This window comes from Malus domestica, chromosome 08 (genome assembly GCF_042453785.1).
Source record: "Malus domestica chromosome 08, GDT2T_hap1".
In the NCBI taxonomy this organism is placed as follows: Eukaryota; Viridiplantae; Streptophyta; class Magnoliopsida; order Rosales; family Rosaceae; genus Malus; species Malus domestica.
Genome location: NC_091668.1, coordinates 13,539,788 through 13,564,014, shown reverse-complemented (window position 1 = coordinate 13,564,014; position 24,227 = coordinate 13,539,788). Strand labels below are relative to the sequence as shown.

Sequence of the window (24,227 nt, the reverse complement as noted above, 5' to 3'; positions counted from 1 at the left end):
ATGGGAGTTGAGTTGAGGAAGAGGATGACACGATCAACGTCATACCAAACCCAAATGATGGTGGTTGGTAGCTCAGGACACGACATATCTTTATTTTTCTTAAATTAGAAAAGCATTTTAGGCTGAAATTTTTAGACCCCTCCTGATTTAAAATTTTGACTCCTCCCCTAACTCAGTTACTGATCTCACCTACTCTCCCTTGCCACTTGGGCTAACCCAGGCATATTTTCTTAAACGTTGAAAATGAAATAAAGAGGATTTGTTTGCTAAGATGGAACAAACATTGGTGGCTTTTCCAAATTAGCGTCTTAGGTGTGATGTACATGTCTTCATCATCCAGCTAAATTTACATGTCTATTAGGAATTTAGGACGAAAAAAAAGTCCTAAAGTTTTAGTGCTTTGTTTTATGTGACTTTTAGGTTGTCCCTTTTAAGTTGTCAACTATCACACCTATTCAAAACAGAATCATAGTTATTTTATTTGTGCAAGAAACTTTGGTTTGCACACAAAAGTGAAACTCGTAATCTTCTTTGCCTTTCGAATAATCATGGGATGGGACTTTCTAGCCTTATTTAACGTATAAATCACATATTCTCATCCATCAAAGTGGAGATCTAAATGTTACGAAATCATACGGTAAAGATAAATATGATTTGACCATAGTATTCTGATTGATTTTTTTATTTATTCCTTTTGGACTTTGATGCCAAATTAAAAGCATAATATGATTGTTGATAGTTTGGCATCAAAGTCTGAACACAAAAAATACCAAATTAATGCCTAAGAATGGCTCAAAATGGAGATTAGACTAAAGTTAATGATGCCTTAGGAATAATATTTTCGCGTTGTCGGGAATTTTTCTGAATTTTTATATGATTAACACATTCCAAGTGTTCTCCACTCTGCAGGTTCCAAGGCCTTGCTAATTATTTTGGTTTCTTTTATAATATTTGGGTTCAAATTCATTTGCTAAATGCTAGGTTGTGACAGCTATCATGTATATGTAATATTATATAGGCTTTTTAACCATTTTGATATCTGAAATTTGCATATCTCCTCACTTTGATCTATGAGATTTGAAATCAATAGAAGTGGTTGCTAAGATTATCCACCATCAATCATTTTGGTCATTCCGTGAAAAATTATGTTAAATAAAGATCAAAATGATAAAAATACCCTTAATCTAATAAACAATAGGCCAAATGATTTGACAAAAATTGAAGGTATTTTTGTCATTATTTGCTTATTTAATGGAGTTTTTTCATGGAATGACCAAAATGATTGATAATGGACAAACTCAGGGACCAATTCTATTGATTTCAAATCTCAAGGACCAAAGTGAGGAGTTATGCAAATCTCAGAGACCATTTTGGCTAAAAAGCCTATTATATATATAGAAGCAAGCTTCAATGTGGTTTGTTACATGTTGTTAGAATTCCTCTGTCCCACATCGGCCAGAAGGCTTCAGAACAAGCCTTTTAAATAGAATTACTCCACTTTAACTAACGTCGAGACCTTTTGTGATAAAACCCAACACCTGATGCGAGTGGCCAATGGGGACCCACCCATTCACGTGGCATCTCTTGGCCTACATGGAGCCAAGTCGGGGCTCACCCATTCACCAGAGGTCAATGGGAACTCACTCGTTCATGTGGCAGTATAGGTCCGTCCCCTAGTTCATGTGGCAGTACGGGCCCATCCCCTGACTTTGATACCATTTTAAATTTCAGGTAGACGGGCCATGGGCCCACTCCAACAACACCGATATTGTCCCCACTTGGCCACCTACTTAATTCATTAGGCGTGAGTTTTTATCACAAAAGACCTCGGTGTTAGTTAGAGTGAGGTAATTCTATTTAAAGGGTTTGTTCTCAAGCCTTCTGACCGATGTGGAACAGATGAATTCTAACACATGTGGTCCAACATCCTAGTTGATCTTGTTTTGAGTTTCTACGAGTGAGTCGCGGTTTCGAAACTCTCCCTTCTCCTAGACTATTGTAATAGTTTCAAACCTTCCACATCCCCTTCATAAAAATTAATTTAAAAAAAAATGTGGTTTGTTGAATAGGTTCCCCAAGTACTCTTGTCTTGTGAGATAAGGCTTCAAATGTTTTCAGTACAAAATCAACTTTATGTTTTATGAAGTAGGATTATCTCCCCTCCTATTCTCACATCATGAGTAAGTTGGTGTTCAGTGCACCTGTTAAAGACCTTAAGACTTTTTTTTTTCTTTTCTCACTCTCAATATATACTATTAGATTGCGTCCAACCACCTGATCGATGAAGACTTGACCCTAACCACCTGGGATGACAGAGACTTTATTCGACGTCTTGGTAAAAATCCCATGTTTTCAACACCATGGATATTAGAAAGTGAAGAAGTCAAATCTTCTCTTGCATGGAAAAAATTCTACTCTAAGAATCCTGCCCTTGGAGTTGCGAGCTTGGCCCCTCTCGTCTCACATTTTGAGTTTTGTCTTATTATTTTTATGAAAAAATCAATATAAATGTTGACGTGGCTTAACCGTAACCGTTCAAGTATGAGAGGAGGGAAGGGAAGAGAGATTAGAAGGAGAGAGAATCCTACTCCATGTTTTATAGTGAGGGGTTATGCTGTTGGGCCTGGTGGGGCGAAGTTATCCCTCACGAGTCATGAGCAGCTCGGCATATTGTTTTGTTTGTTTATTTTTGGAGACCCGGCAGTGCTGTGAACTTGGTTGGGTCACCTAACTTGGGTGGCTGGATTGGAAGACGAGCTCTAATATTTTGGCATGAAAAGGGATCCTCTTTTGATCATTTCCTCCTAATCCACCAAATTGAGGAATCTGTGTCATTGAAATTTGATTCAACGGGCACGGATTTCCTGATTTGGTAGATTAGGAGGAAGGGATCCGGAAGGAGGACCTAAGATCGTGAGGAAAATATGGTTTCCTTGGCGCAATGCCAAAAGGAAAGAGATCTTCTTCGAATCTCTTCCTCCTAATCCACCAAATTGAGGAATCAGTGTTATTGAAATTTGATTCAACGGGCACGAATTTCCTGATTTGTTGGATTAGGAGGAAGGGATCCGGAGGGGATCCCTTTCCTTTTGGCATTGCGCCAAGGAAACCATATTTTCCTCACGATCTTAGGTCCTTTTGTTTAGCAACCTGTCCATCATAGAAATATAGGAGGAGAAATATTGAAGTGATAGGTTTTCAAGTGTAGAAATGAGTTGGTTCTTCGAAGATTTGGAATAAGATGAGATAAAATTTAAAGAATCTTATCAGAAATTAAGAAAAAAAGTTTTAGAAATAATTTCATAAATTTTAAGTTCTAGATAAGAAATCATATAAAAGAGAAGCCATGGCTTTATATGATGCTCCCATGGGCGAAGCTACAAAGGAGTGAGGAGGGGCGGACGCCCCTCCCCTCATAGGAATCAAGCCCAGGAGCGATGGTTCCGCCCTTCTGGTCTCGTCGGAAATGATGGAGTCTCGACTACTGCTTTGGTAGCAACGAAGAGTTATAATTTTTTTTGAAAATTCCTAGGCAGAACGACGCCGTTTTACTTTATTGAGATAAAAAAAAAATGATTATAGTGGGGACCACTAGTCCCCCATTTCTTCTTCTCACTCACTCACACCCCGTCCCTTTTACGAGAGCAGCAAATTATGCCCCAAAAACTCACAATTCACAAATATACCCTCAAGTTCTGACTAGTTAAATTATATTGGCAATGTATTTATTTTGTATACATGAATATAAATTTTAGTCTACAATCACCTAATGTAGATTAATAGTTAGCACATAATTCAATCTCTTACATATATGTATTTGGAGTTTACCTTAAAAAATAGGTCAACTACAATTTACACTATTCACATTTGGAATGATTTTTAAAATGGGTCATGAAGTTTTAAATTTCTCATAATGCATCATAAGATATATTATAAGTGTATTAATTTTTATCTTCAGCCTAATTGTATGATAATTTATTAAATTGATGAAATTGTGAGCTTGAAAACCTTATATGAGCTCATTTGTAAACTATATTTGCACCGGATTGACAAAAAACCTCTTTAATTTAGGATTATTAACCTTTTTAAAATTCAACTTCAATGAATATTTAACCGAAACCAAAGGGTGATTGGTGTCAAAAATGTGTTTTTTATGACTAATCAGGAAAAAAAAAAGTATTTGGAATAGAAGAATTTGTGACTATCAACGACAAATTTTTTCCTCGAAAAGTTTTTCCGATGGCTCAATACCTTTTCCTACTGCATTTTACCCTTGCTAATAGCGTTTCATTATGCAGTGAATGAGCATATTCTGGAATGTTTTCATGACATGAAACCTCGTCGGCAACAATTTTTACCCTTTCAAATTTCGCCCCTCCCCGCAACAATTTCTGGCTTCGCCATGCTCCAGTATTATAGTATAAGATGAGATAAGATTTTTATGAGAAATAAGTTTATAATATATTAACTAATAAATTTAATTCTATCAATAGTGTCATTCTCGGACATAGTTTTAGTATTGTAAACTTGATCCATATTGTTGGCTCATTCTCTAATAATCTAAACTTTTGAATCCAGTTCTTACTTAACAAGATTTCAGAGCCTCCTTTGCAAGGAGTCCTGAGTTTGATTTTCGTTCCCCACTTCTTTGTTGGTTCATAGAAAATACATATATGATGGGGTTACACCTCACCATTTGCATATGCTTTGATAGTAACCTTGTTATTTTTGGTTTTTACTTTCATGAGGTTATGGGGTCCAATTTACTGGTCTAGTTTTGGTTCTTTCCAAGTATTTTCTACTTGGGTTAAAATTATTGAAATTTAATGTGGTGTGAGCCTCATAACTAATTCCCATTTTAAAGAAAAATGGAGATCCATTATCTTAAAGCCCTCCTATATACATATATTCATGGGATTAGCTTGTGGTCATCATTTCCTTTTTTATTGTTGAGTGAAAGTAAAAATTGGAATTAAATAATCAATTTCAATGAGTCATCAGATACCTTGATATTTTAACTTAACTTCTAAAGTCTTTTCACTTATATGAATATTTTTAGCACATTTACGTATCAAATTAAAAAAGAAAAGAAAAAGGAGATGATTCATGGCTGTGGGTGTTATATGAATATTTTTAGCACATTTACGTATCAAATTAAAAATAAAATAAAATAAAATAAAATAAAAAGAGAGATGATTCATGGCTGTGGGTGTTATTGCAAATAGTTTATGTACAGTGGTGGAAACTAAGATGTAATTGCTATACTTTTGAGATTTTTTTTAGTATGCTCCGAGGTACACGATACTTTGAGATATTTTGGGCTATTAGATTCTTACACTAACCAAGATGAAGCATAATCGAAAATGGATATATTGATTTTATTGAAAATTTCTCTGAGAAATCAGAATCTGAAAATGTCTATAGGACTTCAACATTACAAAGCTCTTATCCTTCAAGATTCTGTTGAGCAATTTGTAGCATTAAAATCTATGAATTTTAAACCATTTCAATTTGTCGAGCAGCTTTTCTGCTTTTGGCAGCTGATGATTCAATATCATATCCTCCAGACTTTGAATTTCCAAGCTTTTCACCTTGTCCCCAGATAGCATAAGCTTCTTCCCCATGAGCTGCTTCATCACCAATCTCCATATCCTCCGTGGACATTCGCAGCGGCATGATGGATTGTATCACAAGACATATAATGCTTGTGACCACAACATTTAGTGTAACAACATAAAAGATCCCGAGAAGTTGGATTCCCACTTGACGAAAGCCGGTGCTGACTTCTCCCATATGGAAACCGTAGAATAAGCCAACGTACTGTCCATATTTGGTATAGAACAAGAAGCTAAGCCGTGGGTGGGCAAAGAGACCGGTGAGGATTCCACCAAGGGCGCCTGCGATGGCATGAGTGTGGAGGACAGCCATTGTGTCGTCAACTTTCTGAAGGAGCAAAGATCTCTTGTGAACAACCATCATGGTAAACCAAGGGATTGAGCCCGAAAATATCCCCATTATTATTGCTGCCCATCCTTGCACAACACCTATATATATGAGGTTCAAAATGCATCAATGGCTATTAGTATCTGGCACTGAAATTTGATACTTGAAATCTAAAACCAAAATTTGAAAAAAATTGAGTAGATGCGAGATTTTATCAGGGCGTCGTGCCTCTTAAAGACAAGATGTCCTTCATAGAGCATTTATGTGAAGGATATGCAAAACTGTAGATTTTTTGAACTTACCAGCAGCAGGGGTGATGCAAACTAAGCCAGTGATCATTCCCTGAACTGCCCCAATGACCGAAGGTTTACGGAAGAAAGTGATGTCAAGCAAGAGCCAAGTGAGTAAACTGGTAGCAGTGCAGATGTGAGTGTTCAGCACAGCCAAGGAGGCATCAACACTGACCACATAAGGGTCTCCTCCATTAAACCCTGTCCAGCCCATCCAGAGAAGTCCTGCACCAGTCAACATAAGAAGAATGTTGTTGGGAGGAAACCTTTCCCTGTCTTTGTTATAACGAGGACCAACCTGCATCGCGTATTAGACCCCGAATCAAATCATACTTCTCAACAAGTTTCTGGTTTTGAGACGTACTGCAAAAATGTTTGAAAAGAGGGAGACTTCAAAGGGTTGTATAGAGAAAGTGATTTTTGCTACAAAATGTGCTCCACATAAAAGTTTAGCAATTGAAAAGATGTGTAACTATTAATGTTAGTGAGAAACACTTGAAGTATCAAACTACATAAAGAAACAATAACCTCGCCGAATGTTCGATGCACTAATATTCGAGTCCAATGACAATTTAATCCAGTTTTTTTCCTCTAAATGAGGATTATTGTTTTCTACTATGAAAGAGAGTTCCGATGTGAAGAAAGTTGAGGTTCCACTATAAAATCAATTGGCAATATGGGAAGTAGTCAAACTTCTTATAAGCCTATGCAAGGTCCCTCCTCTCATCAATGTGGGACTTATTCTCAACACGTCCCCTCACGTGTGACGAATTTTCGAGCCTAACACGTGGACAACCCGAAGACAACTGGGTGACGTGGAGCACATGTGGCCGTTTGGCTTCACATGTGGGACAATATGTTCTAATACCATGAAGAAAGTTGAGGTTCCACCATAAAACCAATTAACAATTATGGAGAGTAGTTCAACTTCTTATAAGCCCATGCAAGGTCTCTCCTACCATCAATGTGGGACTCATTCTCAGCACGATGGACTTATTTGTGAAGAACCCGGAAAAAGAAAGAACAAAAGGAAGAATGAGAAAGAAGGGTTTTCCTACCCAGTAGGCAGCTGTGAACCCAGCAGCACCAGAAGAAAGATGGATCACGTACCCACCAGAATAATCAATGATTCCTTTCTTGGCCAGAAACCCGTTAGGGCTCCAAATACTAAAAGCTGCAATGGTGTATGAAAAAGTTAGCCACAAAGGCACAAACAACATCCAAGCATAAAAGTTCATCCTTCCCAAAAGTGCCCCAGCAATTAGAATCAAAGTAATTGCTGCAAACACAAATTGGAAATAAACCATTGTAGCATTTGGTATTTTCCCACTAAATGCTATGCCCAAAAGATATTGCTGGTTCAGTGCCACGTTAGGTTTCCCCCAAAATGGAATATTCTTGATTAAGGCATCCCCAAACGACATATGGTATCCCCACCCAACCCAACAAACAAGAACACAAGCAAAAGCATAGAATCCCATGAAAGCCGAGTTCACAGCCCATTTCTTCTTCACTGCGCCACCGTATAGGATCATGAGCCCCGGGATACTCTGGAGGCCGACCAAAGTCGCCGCCGTTAGCTGCCACGCGTTGTCGCCCTTGTTCATCCATGCCGGACTGGCCTCATCTGGTATGAGGTTAATAGGCAAAGCAACTGTGCTGTTGCTCATTTTGTTTCCTTATCACAATCCCAAGAAAATATGTCACGCTAAAGCACTACAAAAGAGTGCATGAGATTAACCAGCTCTGGGGAACTTGTGGAGTTAGCACCAAGTAGTGCTTTTATTATATAGAAGATTAGGGTTTTGATTCTCACGAATAGCTGTCACTGTGATGTATAATTTTTGGTGTTATTTGATTTCTGTTGTTGTTAAACAATGTGTTTTTACATCTCTTAGTTGCCCAACTGCTACGTGTAGTTTTGGACATTTGGCGGGCACTCCAACCGTTTCAACGGTATTTCCAAAGATACCCCTCAGCCTTTTATCTCTCTCCCAATCAGAGAGTGCAGCACATCATAAAGAGAGATGAAAAAAGTTCAAATATTGGTTAATGGAGTATTAGAAGGAAGAGTCGGCGTTGATCAAAACTCGATCAAAACTCATTTCTTAATCGTTGATATATGATTATTATGTTGTTAATTTTTTACATTGTATCATTGATTTTTAATTAATATGTTGTTGATAATTGATTTAATTAGTTCAACAATTAAAATTTAATTTCTATTCATTTTAGTCGATTTCTAGTGAAAATGGTAATTTTGTTTTTGACAGGAGGACATGGGGAGCTCCGACTAGTGTTTGTATTACACAAAACCATTTTTGCATGATATACTTTATGTGACTAAAGTACCAAAGGTATCATCAACAATCAAGACATGGGGAACTCGAAATCTTTGTATTTACATAAAAACATTTTAGTCTGGGACTTTATGTGATAAAATAAGACTAGAAGACAAGCAAAATTAAGATTGAAAACTCCAAACGTATAAGAATGAACCGAACCCGAAAAAAGAGTCCAGGGGGAGGGATTCGAATTGTAATCATCACTTTTAAGGCATTATATCCATATTAAGATTTTTTTTTTTTTTCACTTTGGCGAACATTTTGGACAAAAACAATTTGAATAAAAATGCAACCATAAACATGTCAAAATAATAGTAAGTGCAGTGTTATTCATACACATATTTTTACCAACTAAACTCTTATTAGTTTTTATCCATTGATCTTCTTCAATTCATTCGATCAGATGATTGAAAATTGAGACGGATGTGTGAAAAATAAAAATAGAGGTGTGAATAGCATTACTCTAATAATAATAGCATATCAGATAACCAAGATGGTTAATCATCCACCCAAGTACAGGAAACATAATTGTGTCGAAATTATAGTGTTTAGTGGTGGAATACTCATCAAAATTTAGCAGCATTGTTGAAAGAAAAAATGTTGAAGATTCAAACTTCCAAGTCTAAGAGACCACCTTCACTTCTATCTTTTGTCCTTTATAGTTTTTACTCGTTCTCTTTTTTGTTGTTTCCTTTTTTATTTTTCCAGAGATTTATGTGTTGTATGTACCATATTAAGCGGCTTCGGAAGAATAAAAATAAACAAAGTTCGTCTACGAAAAGGTGAAAGGATGCTTCTTGTTTATCAGGAAATTGAAGTTCCAACATAAAACAATTAGTAATATAGTGAGTAACTCAATTATTTATAAGCATATATAATGTTTATTATCTTATCAATATGGGACTTATTCTTTACACGTCTGTTTGTACCATACTTGACCAATCCCGAAACTACTGAGCACCGGTCAACGTTATACCGTCAAGGACCTAGAAGAGTTTCCTTCCAACCAGGAGGCCAATCACAGCGCGACACGTGTCGACATCAGAAGCCAATCATAGCGCGACACGTGTCAACATCAGAAGCCAATCACAACACGACACGTGTCAATGTCAAAACAAAGCTAGAAACTCTCTTCTATAAAAGGAGATCATTCTCCCACAATATTTCCTAATGTCATTTGTACTAAATCATTCACTAGTACTCACTAAAGGAGAGCTTGAACCTATGTACTTGTGTAAACCCTTCACAATTAATGAGAACTCCTATACTCCGTGGACGTAGCCAATCTGGGTGAACCACGTACATCTTATGTTTGCTTCCCTGTCTTTATCCATTTGCATACTTATCCATACTAGTGACCGGAGCAATCTAGTGAAGGTCACAAACTTAACATTTTCTGTTGTATACCAAAGTCCTCACTGATTTTGTGCATCAACATTTGGCGCCGTCTGTGGGAACAACACTTATTCCCACTCTCTTCAACTTTGCCAAGTTAGTTTCCACCATTCGTACACTGTATTTTGACCAGGCATCTCTATCTAACATGGGGAGCGAAGGAAGCCACAACACACAGAATAACACCCCTCTTACACCTAGTGCAAAGCAACGAAAGAAGGAAGGAAAGAGGGTCGCTCTTCAAGCTAAAGTTGATGAGCTAGAAGCTTAGAACAACAAGATAGCAATGAAGAATGAGGTCCTCTAGAAGCAGTATGAGAAGCTCTTTGAGACACTCCACGAAACTAGGCGTACTCAAACACGCGAGCTCGTTGCCCATGTGGACATCAACTATCATCTGGGTACCCCCCCCAACACGGAGGGTCACCTCCCTTCGACATGGGTATCCCTGATGAGGAGCGAGCTAATCATCAAAACATTGATCAACATGAGACTTCTCTCAACCTAGATGCTTTGACCCGAAGCAGAAGAAGTGGAGGAAGACACCTCCTTGCAGAAGGGTTGGAAGGATCGAAAGTCGTTTATTGTGACTGCTGAGACTTCCTAAAGCAACGTTGAGAGAATCCCCTCACATATGCTCGAAGATCAATGACCCAAGGGTTTCTGAAAGACTCGGTCCCCTTCCACGACCTAGGTCAGCTGCCAATCTAGGGAAGGAACGACAGGTCCCAGATGAACATGAAGGTATAAGGGATTCTGAGGTATTCCGATAGACTCGCCCTATAAGTCAGTATGGCGAGTCCAAGAAAAAACCATACGCCCTTGCTCAAACTTTCCTACTTCTAAGAGGCGATGGAGACTTACGAAAGAAAATTCCAGTGGTACATGACTCCACTCAAGACCCCATTGTCCTTCAGCTTCTTGTGGAAGTAAACAAGTTGAAGGTTGAACGTCAAGCCGAGATACCTTACTGGAACCAACTCAGGCCTGTCTATCTCACAAAAAGGATCATCGACACCCCCTTCAAGCGAAGACAAAACAAAAGCTTGGTTTACAACTCTATACTGGAAGGGAGGACCCAATTGAACATTTTAACCTCTTTAAGTCCACCATGGCATATCGGATGCACATCGACAAAGAACGATGTCTTCTCTTCCCCTCCACCCTATCTGGCGGAGCTCTAAACTGGTATTGCAGTCTTCCATCTGAGACAGTAGACTCATTTAAGGAACTGAGGAAACTATTTGTCTCTCAACACATCTTCCAGACCGATCGCTTGCATTCTGCAGATGACTTGTACACTATTCGCCAGAAGCCGGACGAGTCACTACGAGAGTATGCCGGTCGTTTCAGCCATGAGTATTCTCGTTGCGCTGAGGCAGATGACAAGGCCGCCCTCAAGGCCTTCACGGCAGGCCTACGTGATTGTTTCTTCAAGTACATGATCAATGCCAACACTTGGAAAACTTACTCTGAGGTGATGGCACATGCTTACAACCACGCATCCGCCGAAGCAAGGACATATCAAGGGAACCCCCATATGGTTAACCCTTATCAACAAGTGGGAAGTGGAAGTCAAGTTCTACCAAGTGAGGAGATATTGGCCATTCAGACACCCATTGCATCATCTCCTGCCTCATTTAACTACTCGCTAAGTCACCAAACGTATCTATCTCTTGGTAAAAGGAAGAATTTTTACTCTTAGCAAGCCCATTACAACAAGAAGGATAAAAGTTCGTATCAAGACAACCAGGGGTGAACGTACCGTCGACTATTATGACTATGAGGCCAAGCCCCACTCTTTCAAAGTGGAGGACTAGGTATTGAAGGAAATGCTATTATAAGAAGGCATACATATTACAAATGTTTTGACTTTTAACCGCTTGAGATCTTTTGTCACACAAGCCATTCGATAAATATTTAAAGAAGATGGAATTCAGACAACTTCTTATGAGTCTTTTGCATTCCTAGCACTGGAACACTTGGTCTACGCTGACCTACCCTTATACTCCAACTCAGAGCTTCAACATGCGTACTTTGACACAAAGTATGTGATACTAAGTGTTACAACCAACATGGTTCACATATCAAAAGCATGGATCCCTTCATGTATAGCAAAACATTCATAAGCATCACTCATATCAATCAACATAAACATCATACATTCCAACACATCCATACATAAGCCAAATGTGCTTCGAAAGGGTTCAACATACTTTGTGTCTTCGACACTTACTACAATGTGCCTCAACACCTTACCCTTATTCTCACCAACCAGGTGATGAAATATGAAGAAAGAACTCATCTTCATGCCACCAACCAAGTGATGAAATGTACAACCCATACTCTCCTTCATTCCACCAATCAGGTGATGAAATGTACAACCCGTACTCTAATATCATTTGGCAACTTGCCACTCATGCCACCAACCAGGTGAAGAAGGAACTCATCTTCATGCCACCAACCAGGTGATGAAATGTACAACCCGTACTTTCCTTCATACCACCAACCAGGTGATGAAATGTACAACCCATACTCTAATATCATTTGGCAACTTGCCATTCATGCCACCAACCAGGTGAAGAAAGAACTCATCTTCGTGCCACCAACTAGGTGATGAAATGTGATGAAAGGTGATGAAGAAACTCACCTTCATACCACCAACCAAGTAATGAAAGCAACTCACCATTCATTCCACCTACCAGAAGACAAGTGGTACAACTTGTACATGTGAACTCCATACTCTAATATTTTAAATTAACGATTGAATTAGTTTATTGTATTCATATAGGATCAAGGAGTGTAGCTGTAAAAACATTATCAATATCGGAGTTAAAATAACCGTTAAATCGTGATTTTTCGTTTATAGCCGTCGAAAATGTTTGTCTCGTTACTTCATATTTGAATGTTTGGTTTTTGCAATTTTTTGGCGTATGCAATCTCGAAGCATATATAAATAAGTTTGACGATTGGATCGTTGAAATTAGTTTTGTAGAATGCGTATTGTGAAATCCAGTTTCTGGTTTTCACTATTGCAAACTACGTATGTGTATTAAGGAGTTATTATATTATTATTATTATTTTGGAATTTATACTAATGGTAGAGTGTTGAGATTGTGTATTCAAAAGATATGAAGGTGAAAATGCTACAATTAAAAAGTTGCCTTTAAATTAATTAAGGAAATTTGTTTTTTAAGAAAAAGCAACGAGGAGTGGCTGGAGGAGGAAGAAGAAAAGGAAATGAGGTGTGGAAGAGAAAGGAGGGAGGAGGGGGAAGAATCAGAAGAGGAGAGAGAGGAAGGAAGTGACAAATCAGAGAGGGAGGAAAGGATGGGAAAGGAGGGGAAAGAAAGGCACCCAACCCGGATCACATTTTCGACCTGATTCCTAACCCGACTTCGATCCCGGTCCCGGTCCCTTTTCATTTTACGACGTAATTTTGGCCCTTTTTTCGGCGAATTGCGTCCATTTATCACCACCATTCATCATCCCGGACCTTCCTCTTCATTTTACACTAAAGATCGACTGGGTTTAGGGCTTTTATCACGAAGAACAAAACCGTGGGTTCCGGGGACACCACAGCGGTGAATCCGCCATTTTTGCAATGATTTATTTCGATTTCCACCACTAATGTACTTATCTGGAGCTCAGGAACAATGACCAATCATTGGTTGGAGCGTCGGAGTCGATTTGAGGACGAATCAAGACACACCCATTTCTAGGGTTTCCGGCGGATTTGAGTGAAATTTGAGTTTTTCCCGACCAAATTGGACTTGGCCATAGGTATAAAGTTTGCTATACTCTTATAGTTCTTCATTTCTGTAATTTTTGATAATTTTTAAAAATAGTTGAATTTTTCCGATAAGTCGGGGCGGCCGACCGCCATCCGCGGCAGCAGCCTGGCCAATGGGCTGACGATGTTCTTTTAAGTTCAAATAAATGTCTTGGTTTCATAATTGATATCCGTATGATGTAATTTGATTGTTTGGACTTAGTTTCATTACGATACCTTACTTGGTCAAAATATGAATCAACGATTCGACCGTTGGATCGTCACCAAACCTTAATGCGTGACAGAACATAGTATTTGTGCATCATAGAAACTTATAGATCAGGAATCCGACGTACGGATCTTTCCTAATTGGATTTCTAAGTTGGTAAAATAAACTGTTGATCGCCACTTAATTCTAGTAATTGGTGGAGATCCGACCATTGGATCGCGATGGGAATTTAGTATGTTGTTCTAGAAGCATAATGTGGACTTTGGAAAATTACGGATCCGAAATCCAACGTGTGGATCTTCCGGATTGAATTGTGTAGAATTGTGGACCCTACCTTTGACCGAGAGTTGACTTTTGGTCAACATGTCTCGAAACGTTCCCAATACTTAAATTAGTAACACGGGAGACTTAAATGAAGTCTAGTGGACCTACATTGGTTGGAGAGTGACTTGAATATTGTGATATGGTTATTACCTTAATTTCTTATATTAGTATCATTTGTAAATGTGCATTGGACTTATAAATATGATTTCTATTGAAATGTGATTTTCATATATTTAGCCATAGGCTTATGTTTGTTAAACATGATTTGGCTTGTGTATTGATGATAATGATGATATATGGATGTTTAATTATTTCTAGTAATGTGAATGATAAGTATGATAAATTTATGGCTATGTGATCTTAGAATCCTATTTGAAATATTCTGTAGAACTTATACGTTTGTGTGATATATTAGTTGGTGGCCATGAGAAGTTGATGGTGTAGGAGACTACGTTGTAATTCATTGGGATTAGTGTGATGTGAAGAAATGTGAGTGACTTTAATATATGTTATATTGGTGATTACCCATGTTTTCATAATTATTATCCTGTGAGGATATGTCTTGGTTTTATAAATATGTTTCTTTTTATTGAATTGTTATTTTTAATACTTAGCCATCAATTTATGTTGAAGAAGTGAGATTTGAAGTATATAATTGAAATATGGGTTGATTTGTATGATTGGTATGTTGTGATGAAATGTACGGCTAGGAGTGGACCATTAACCATGGGGATTTGTTGTTTCGATATTGTTTCATTTCCGCTTCGTTTATTAGTTCTAAATTTAGTAATTGTGCCTAATTTCCCTTGGTTGAGCTTTGGTAAATTAAGTAGCATGTGCTTGTCTCATTTCTTTGAGCCGTCGTACATTATGGTGTTGCCCTTCCGCGATTTTGTTGAGTGATGGTCCGGAATCGTATCCAGTTGGATTCCGTTGAGTGATGGTCCGGAATCCCTTCTACTCCACGATTCCGTTGAGTGATGGTCCGAAATTGTATCTTGGGTTGGATATTGTTGAGTGGTCCGAAATCCCATTCTTCGGAGAAGTAGGTTTGGCTTAACTGTGTCACTCTAGCCTTCGTTTTAGTATATTGTGAATAATGGTTTTGAGAATATTGTGAATTGAATTATAAAAGCAGTTGTACGTCCGTAGGATTCCTTCGAGATTTTCTACGATTCAAATATGGTTTCATAGTTTATGAATTTAGAAAATATGGGAATGATTGTTATTATGTTGACCATATTAGGTAATTAATGTGGTTAGAGAATGCTTTTGTGCATTGTCGGTTCTTAAATATGATGTATGTTGTGAATTGAGATATCATGTTGAGTCCTAATGATTTATATGAAGGATGGAAAGGAAATCATGATTTTTTTTCATGTGGGTTTGTTATGTTACCTTGAGTCTAGGAATTTTATGCTTGACAAGTTCTATTGATTGATGTGATGATTGGATGGTGTTGGAACGCTTATGGGTGGATGAATGACGAGATGACTAAAAATTATTATTGGGCTTTGTTAAATGTTCCTTGAGGTGCTACATGATTGAATTGTGGTATTATGTTGAGACATAGTGGTCTATGTGTTGATTGTTCGATTGAAGTAGAATAATGAACTACGAATGGCTTGATCCCTATTGAGGGTATGTAGGCAGTCTAACGAGGAGGTTAGATGCAGCCATAAAATATACAAAAATTTCTATGAGATTTGGATCTTGAATTATGCTATGTACATATCTCGTAGGTGGGGTAGGTTGAGATACGAGTATTTGGTGACGTCATGTGTCGATCCTGGACGTATGTCGGGATCGGGGCGTGACACGTACCCTATCAAAACAATAGCACTAACATTTAAGAGTTTATTTATACTTTCATTAAATATAACATAAGATTTTGTGGTATCTACTAGTGTAAATATTTTAAATTGACGATCGAGTTCATTCATTGTATTCACTTAGGGTCAAGGAGTGTAACTGTAAAAAATCATCAAATTTGGAGTTAAAATAACCGTTAAATCGTGATTTTTCGTTTATAACCGTCAAAATGTTTTTTCTCGTTACTTGAGCTCTGAATGTTTTTTTTTTTGTGATTTTTAGTGTATGCAATCTTGAAACATATACAAACAAGTTTGACAATTGGATCGTTAAAATTAGTTTTGTAGAATTTTATAATAATTTTTTTTTAAAATATATATAACTTGCGCGATGCCTAAATGGGATCGTTGTGCAAAACCACTCTGCGCGATGTCATAACGTATACATGCGTTGCGCAATGTGTTAAAAATTTGGCGGTAGTTTTGTAAAAATTAGGCGCTTTTTTTTCCCAAATTTGAACAAAATGGGAGTGTAAAAATTTGGTCTCTCTTCCCTCTCTCTCGCTCGGTCTCTCACATCTCGCGTAGAAGCCTGAGCCCTGAGCCTTGAGCCTTGAGCCTCATCTCTCTCTCGATCTTCAATCACTCTCTCAAACTCTCCGTCTCTCATTCCCAACACCATCTCTCGATTTCTCTCTATTTCTGCCTTCATCCAAAAAAAAAATTCACACGCCTCCACCTCGGCCAAGCTCGCGCCGCCGTCAATTTCGATGTCCTCTTCAGGTTCGCACATTCAATCTCATTATTTGCATATTTAATTTAATAATTGTGGTCAGATCCATGGTTGAAAAGGATGGGTCTGCAAAGGGAATTGTTTTCAGCCAGTTCACATCGTTCTTGGATATTTAAAGGGTACACGGTGGACTGGCAAGTGCTGGTACGTCTACAACCTCCTTCAGTACAAGTTCGATCTCCAGTTCAATATCCCCATCACCTACCCCGCCACCGCACCGGAACTCGAGCTCCCTCAGCTAGACGGCAAGACCCAAAAGGTCGGCCTTATTTTGATTTTACGATTTTTCCCTCTTCCCCCATTTTTGTTTTCTGATTGTACCTTAAGTCCGTTAATTTCTGGGTAATTTTGGATTGGTTCAGATGTATAGAGGGGGGATCTGCTTGATAGTGCATTTCAAGCCGTTTTGACCCAAAAACTGGTGATTTTTCTATCTTGCTGTCTTTAATTTGTTATATGTGTTGAATTATTGTGAATTTTTTATCTGTTTGGTCACTGAGAAATTATAAGAAATGAAAGGAAAGTTGTTTTTTTTTTTTTTTTTTGTTGGGAAATTTGTAATATTTGGGTTTACTTGAGATTTCGAAATCAGCTATGAACTCGGCTCTTAATTTGCTTTAGAAGATATGACATAACAGAACAATAAAAACTCAAATGTTGTTGCAACTGACAAAGAAAACTCGAAATTTGTTTGGCTTTATGATTATTTGCTTCGAGTAGAAAATTAGGATGCATGGTTTGTATATTTCAATATGTTAGTCTTCTGTTTCTGAAACCAATTTATGTATTTAGATTAAGTATCTTTGCCTCTGTGAAAGGAATTTCTTTTCGCATAACATGACTTACCTTGCATTTTCTTTGTGGAAGAATTATGTTTGTATTCTTTTATGTGGATGGAAAATAATTTGTGTAAAATTTGCGCAACACATTTTCTTTTTCCTTAAATTTGAATTGTAGTGAGAAACATCCGTCTGTGGAACTTTTGCTTTTCATGGCATTCACATGGTAATTGATGACCATGAAAGTGTTAGTCTTCCTTTAATCTCCAACAATGAACGTACTCTAATCTCTTCTGGAAAGCATTAATGCAAACAAACAACGTGCTGATTTGTTTAATTAAACATGTTTGGAGTTATCGGCTAGTAGTACTTATGATCTTTCTCATGTTAATTATGCAGTCCAAGATTTGGTATGGCACATGCACTTTGTTTGGGTCTTGCACCATGGCTTGCTGTATTCATGCTTATAAGAATAGCACATGGTTTTTCTTTTTTATATCAAGTTTATGAAAAGAGGATTGTGGCTGAAGCTGGATGCTTCACAGTATCGTAAGAAATAATGTTTTAGCATAAATTTTCTACGGTTTTGCATCTTAGTTATTAATATTAGAACAGAAAAAAAAAATTGGCCTTCCAATTGCTGGTTTTAACTAGTTAAAGGTCAAGAATCATGTAGTTTTGTTGCCTAATGACCAATTTTAGATATCTTCAAATTTGCATTGTCTCCAACGACCCTTCTCAGTTAATATTTGACATACATATGCACATATACACCATACAGAGGGACATAGTCCGACTCTCAGAAACTTTGTTCAAGTATTAAGCTCTAGTGAGAAGGCACAAGATACAGTTTCCATAGCATAATCAAAATTTCGAGGTTTTGATTTAGAGGCAATATATGCATCAACGTTAAGGCTTATGTGATCAGTTAATATCATTGAATGTTAAGGCTTATGTGATCAGTTAATATCTTTGAATGTTGAGGCTTATGTGATCAATTAATTTCTTTGAATTTCATCATATCTTGATTATTCTAAGCCTTCTTCAGTTGAATACTTGAATAAGATATGTGGATTAAACTTTGAAGGTTGACATTTTCCACAGGGACTTCATCCTTGATCGTTATTAACTGAGAAAGGATAAGGTGAAGGGTGCTAACCTCAAGTGGCTTTACCCACATTTGTCTGTCATACCAGCCACTCTCTTCGTAAGGTATAATGGCTGATAGTAGCTTATCACCAGCATAACTCCATCCCTGCAGTACGGTAATTATATGATTTACTTGCTTTAAAGATTCTACAATGAGAGACGTTCTACTAAACAAATATTAAGCATGAAAATTGCTTGAATGTGCTTGTTTTTCTTTCTTATTGCTTACAATACTATTGTTTAATGCCTCAATATGAAATTTCAAGTCTTGCATTTGTTTTCGTGCAGTCCATACATACCGGGGAACCTGTAGTAATATATGTTCTCTGGTATTCGGGGCTGGTAGAATTGAATCCATGGCTGTTTATCAAGTTCATAATCTATTATGTGTTTATCTTTTCTCAAAGGACTCCCTTAATATAATTTTTCAAGAGTTCTACCTATACAAGTACAAATTTTTTTTCTTGATCCATATGCTTATGTCCGTGCAAATAGAGAGGCAAAAATTTATGAGGCTCAAGCATTAGGGGCAGTAGTTCGCTCTCGAGGTCCTTTGTCTGGAGGTGTTAAAAAAATGTGAAGGCTTCAAGTGACAATGTCCTTGTTTGTTGGAGGTCTCTGGATAGTTTGATATTTCTATGTAAATCTCATTGTTTTATTGTTTGCTTTAGAAGATTACTTGTTTTTTCTTTTTTGTTCGGACATCTTGTATGTACATTTTCATATATTTTATAATTAAATATTTTTGCTTGGTTAATTAATTATTGTTTAGAATTTAATTACAATATTTATCAAAAATTAAGAAATATATATATTTTTGACCAAAACGAAAAAAAAAGGGTTTGCGCGACGCAAGTCCTAGGTCACACAATATTTATAAAAATTTTGACCAAAACAAAAAAAGGGGTTTGCACGATACATGACTACGTCGTGCAAAGCGGCTTTGCGCAACGCATGTCCTACATCGTGCAAAGTGACTTTGCACAACAAGTAACATGCGTCGTGCAAAGTGGCTTTGCACGACGTAGCCATGCGTTGCGCAAAGTGACTTTGCACGACGCATGTTACTTGTTCGTCGTGCAAACCCTACCGTCATTGCCTTGGCGTGACGGTTAGCGCGAGACGAAGGTTGCGTTGCGCAAACCCTTAGGCAACGATTTTTGACTTTGCGCGACGAAGGTACGTACGTCGTGCAAAGTGTTTTTTCTACTAGTGATGTAATGGGACTACTAGGGTTCAGCCTTTTTTTACTTATTTTTTTATTTTTTTATGACCACAGGTAGAAATTCAGCCTTTTCATCTTATATTTCCTTGTAAGCCTAGATGGTAGGGCAGTTTTGGAATGTTAAAGTAAAAGAGTTTATTCTCTTCCGTTCTATCAACTTGGGTAGTTTGTAGAAATCAACGAGGCATAGATTTTCTTTGTTCTTGATTATTCTCGTATGTGAGAATCAACAAGAATTAAGGATTGTGTTCTCAAGTTGGTTTCATTTTTCAAATATTATTGCTGCATCAGTTGTCGTCAGAGCTTAGGTCAATCATGCCACCAGGAAGGGGACGTGGTGGAAGGGGACTGGGACGGGGAACCAACCATGGTCCATGATAATGTGTATGAGAGAGAACATATTGCGCGATTAGCACAACAGGTTAACCGACAACTTACTCAACAAATGGAGACTTTACTTGCTCGACAACAAGGAAATGAAACAAACTTGAGAACACAATAAACCCTTATTGTTGTTGTCTCTTACAGATGAGAATACCAAGGACAATGGAAATCTATGCTCTATTGATTCCTACGAAATACCCAGGTTACTTTTACTTTAACACTAAAAACCTACCCTGCCATCTAGGCTTACAAGGAAATATAAGATGAAAAGGCTGAACCCCAATAACCCCATGACATTAAGCCTAGTCCAATACAAGATTACTCTAGGTAATAAAGCCAAACCCAAGATTACTTCTAATACAATGCATCAATACTTATTTAGATATTTAATGCATAGATGAATGCAACCTATCCCAATACATCTGCATCATTTAGCATGTTCAGCTTCTTGAGAGATTAAAATATTTTGGAACTACAACATTCATTAACTAATTTTTTATATTCATTAAGGATAAATAAATAAATATTAATTTATTAAGTACACATTAAGTAATAACCTCCTAATGTTATAAAATTGGTTTGGTCTCAACTTTATTACTTTATAGAGGTTTTGTAGTATTATGGCCGGTCCATGGGATTTTTATAGGGTCATGCAAATTCTTTTGAGGCCTTATTGTTGTAGGCCTAATTTACTGAACAATATAAAAGACAGAGTGAGGGGGTGCGGCACAGAGAAATATGAGAGAAATGTATATTTGTGAGTTGTGTGTTATCTCAACATATTGTGCCTTTATTTATAGTAGTAGGAAACCTAAATTCTTTACCCAATAAGATTACAACTCTAATAGGATAATATCTAGTCTAAAAGATATGATAGAATCCCATAAGGATATCCCATATATGATAGGATTTACACAATCACATTTATAATCTAATAGGACTGCAACACTCTCCTTGAGTGTGTTAATACTCAAGCAAATGGTGTATTAAGTCTTCAACGATGAAGTAAGTTCAGTTGAAGAAGTTGTCGGCACAACGAGCGAATGCGAGTCTTAGATCAACATAAGAATGCATAAAAGTTAAAACTCACAAAACCTTGCTACGGTAAAACCCAAGGTGGTATAAAAACCCATAGACTAAAGAGAAAAGTGAGAAGTTGCGTTAAGTCAAAATTATAAGTCTTTTGAACACAAATAAAAGAACTCATAAGGGTATGACCAACCCAGGATGGGTGCCCTTTCAAAACCTAGTTATGTAGCAAAAACCCGGTGGGAAAAATGCTCATAATCGTAAGGAAAAATAGTACATTAAGATCCTGGATACTCTCCTTGAGTTTGATAAAACTTACAAATGCGAACTACAAACATTACATATGAATAGTTAGGCATACCAATTCCTCGGACAAGTTTTTAGAAGGTTGACTTCAGCAGTGACGCCATGAAGAGGTTGGAAAGGTTGTCTGGGATCGACTTGCTTGACTTCCATCTCTTGATGATTTGCTGATGTGATGTAGACGCAATATGTCTTGGCGTTGACTTTGTTGATGTGTTATATTTTGGTCGGGTTGATACATGCGACATAGTCTTTATGGATCGTTGTCGGGACTCACAATGAATGAAAACAGTAGGTACTTCAAATATGCTCAACAAAAGCTCTCAACCATGTGTCATGTTGTGGCAAAATGAAGTAAGGTGAGTCTTGGAATGATTCGAAGATTTCGCAACTAAGGTCATATCGTAGACCTCCAAGTTATTGCTATATCCCTACCGGTGAAGACATAACCAATCGGGGATGTGCCTTGTGCGGGTTTGTTAAGTAACCTGCGTCAGCATAACAAATAAGGCAAATATCATTTCGAGAATCAAGGGGTCGAATCCGCTTCGAATGCGTTGTGGATTAGCCCAAACCCATAGTACCTTTGGGGTAGCAGAAAACGTCTTTAATACCTAATTCAGTGGCTACGTGTATACGCAGTGCTGCATCTTTATCAATAAATCAACGGCAAAGTAGATGTTTTGTCTAACGTAATGAGCTAAATACAACAAAACGCAAAGTTGAACTCAAATATGGAACTTCGGATTCCATAAACTCTTCAAGGGTCTCATCCTATTCCTAAAGGTTCATAAGGCCCTCGTTCAGTCACTCACTACAAATGGATCTGGACGACCTCTAAATCTAACATCCGTCAAGTCGGATTACTGGTGAATGCCTGAACTTTCTTACTTTATCGTAAATTTTTGTTTATATTCCAGTTTCCTTGCTGCCATTGTTCTAGGATTTCAAGCTTTGTCATTCAGGCATACTTTTATTATATTGGCATGATGTATAGCTTCTCACTGGACAAATAGAGAAGGTCTGTAATCTCTGTTAATATTCACTATTTTCATTTTCCTCTCCTTTAGTTTGGTTGCTTTCACAATATTAACTTTTGGGTTATTGGTTGTGGCAGTATTTCATTTGTATAAGATCGAATGTTTTGGGTGTTCAATTACCAGTTACAGGTACGTTTGAATAACGTGATTTCTTGACCTTCATTTGAAGTTTTCTATTGAATGTTTAATTGGTAGAGAAGTGTGCCGTAAGAATTTTTTTCCCGCTTCTAATGAAATTCATCAATCTCCCCTTTAACAGTTGCGGGTTCCTCTGTCAAAATTAAGCACAAGGGAAGGACATCCAGAGAAAAAGTCGTCTTAGCATACAACAAGGTTATCATTTTTAGCTAACATTTTTATTGTGCTATTTTTAGTTTACTGCTGATATGATTTTCTTTTAGTTTTTAGGAATGTGAGAAATAATTTAAATCTTTTATTAATTTGATTATTCGTTATGTTGGTATATGTTGGGTGACTAATGCGGACTTAGAGTTGTAATTTTACTGTGACCTTTTTTTTAGATAAATCATTAGTTTTCTCTTTGTATATTGAGGTAGTCTTTTTGTGTTGTTTATTTACTCAGTTTGATAACATTTTAAATGATGTATTCATATCTGTATTTTTCTGCTATCGTTTGGACATAAAGTTCCATTTTTTCGTGGCATTTGCGATATAGGAGATTGATAGAAACATCAAATTTTGCTTCATTTTGTTTATGTGCTCTTCTCTTTGCAAGTTCAGAGGCTTACAATTTGTTAACTAAAAAAATTAAAATAAATGTATCTTGACAAGTACAAACGTACAAATTAAAATTAACCATTGTATGTCGTACGTTGTAATTATGAGAATGTCTCTTAATGCGTAAACAAATGTAAAAAGGGGGAAAAAAAAAACTTCACACGCCAAGCATAGCGTGCGTAATATAAAAAAGGCATTTCGCACGCGCATGAGCGTGTGTAGAAAGGCTAGCTATCTCTAAAACGAGTACAATGACTAGATTTTAGGAAAGTTGTTGCTATTTTTTTGGTGAACTGGTCGGAAGACAGTCCTTTTGGTATAAAACAAAAAAAAAATTAGAATTTAAGCCCATGTGGTGACGTATTTTAGGATTTAGGCACAAAATTGAAAATTCCGTTAACTTTCCGTTAATTATTAGCAGGTGAGCACACATATGAGGATAAAATGAAACTCTTCATTAATTGTTAGCACGTGAGACTTACATGCGAGGCTAACTTTATCTTTTTAGCCTCATAGGTGAGCTTCATGTGCTAATAATTAACAAAGAGTTGACAAAATTTTTAATTTTGGGTTTAAATCCTAACAAACTTTATCACAGGGGTTTAAATCCTAATTTTTTTTACTACAAGGGCTATCTTTGGATTATCATATCACTACGCGGACTATTAATCCAATCAA

At 37.2% G+C, this 24,227-nt stretch overlaps 1 protein-coding gene and 2 long non-coding RNA genes across 6 annotated transcripts; 2 read left to right on the top strand and 1 right to left on the bottom strand.

Annotated features, from left to right (window-relative positions):
- Nucleotides 1-5,359: 5,359 nt before the first annotated feature.
- Nucleotides 5,360-8,029, bottom strand: LOC103441419 (ammonium transporter 2 member 5-like). Its single transcript, XM_008380099.4, has 3 exons — nt 7,292-8,029; nt 6,246-6,531; nt 5,360-6,044 (listed from the first exon to the last, which is right to left on the bottom strand). The coding sequence occupies exons 1-3, from the start codon at nt 7,901-7,903 to the stop codon at nt 5,497-5,499; spliced, it is 1,446 nt and encodes a 481-aa protein (XP_008378321.3). The 5' UTR covers nt 7,904-8,029; the 3' UTR covers nt 5,360-5,496.
- An 8,607-nt stretch (nt 8,030-16,636) lies between these two features.
- Nucleotides 16,637-19,587, top strand: LOC108170568 (uncharacterized). Of its 4 annotated transcripts, none has more exons than XR_011583825.1 (5): nt 16,637-16,892; nt 17,021-17,161; nt 17,265-17,323; nt 18,786-18,893; nt 19,119-19,587. It is a non-coding gene; the product is annotated as an uncharacterized lncRNA (long non-coding RNA). The 4 variants fall into 4 exon arrangements; XR_011583824.1 differs by having other exon boundaries at nt 18,786-18,946; XR_011583823.1 differs by having other exon boundaries at nt 18,786-19,183.
- Nucleotides 19,588-22,790: 3,203 nt separating this feature from the next.
- Nucleotides 22,791-23,314, top strand: LOC139198359 (uncharacterized). The gene is made up of 2 exons (XR_011583788.1): nt 22,791-22,940; nt 23,071-23,314. It is a non-coding gene; the product is annotated as an uncharacterized lncRNA (long non-coding RNA).
- Nucleotides 23,315-24,227: the final 913 nt, after the last annotated feature.

Coding starts and splice junctions, on each gene's coding strand:
- LOC103441419 (XM_008380099.4), bottom strand. CDS start 7,903: ATGAGCAACAGCACAGTTGCTTTGCCTATTAACCTCATACCAGATGAG. Junction 6,532..7,291: donor GGTTCACAGCTGCCTACTGG/GTAGGAAAACCC, acceptor TACGCGATGCAG/GTTGGTCCTCGTTATAACAA. Junction 6,045..6,245: donor TTGCATCACCCCTGCTGCTG/GTAAGTTCAAAA, acceptor TCATATATATAG/GTGTTGTGCAAGGATGGGCA.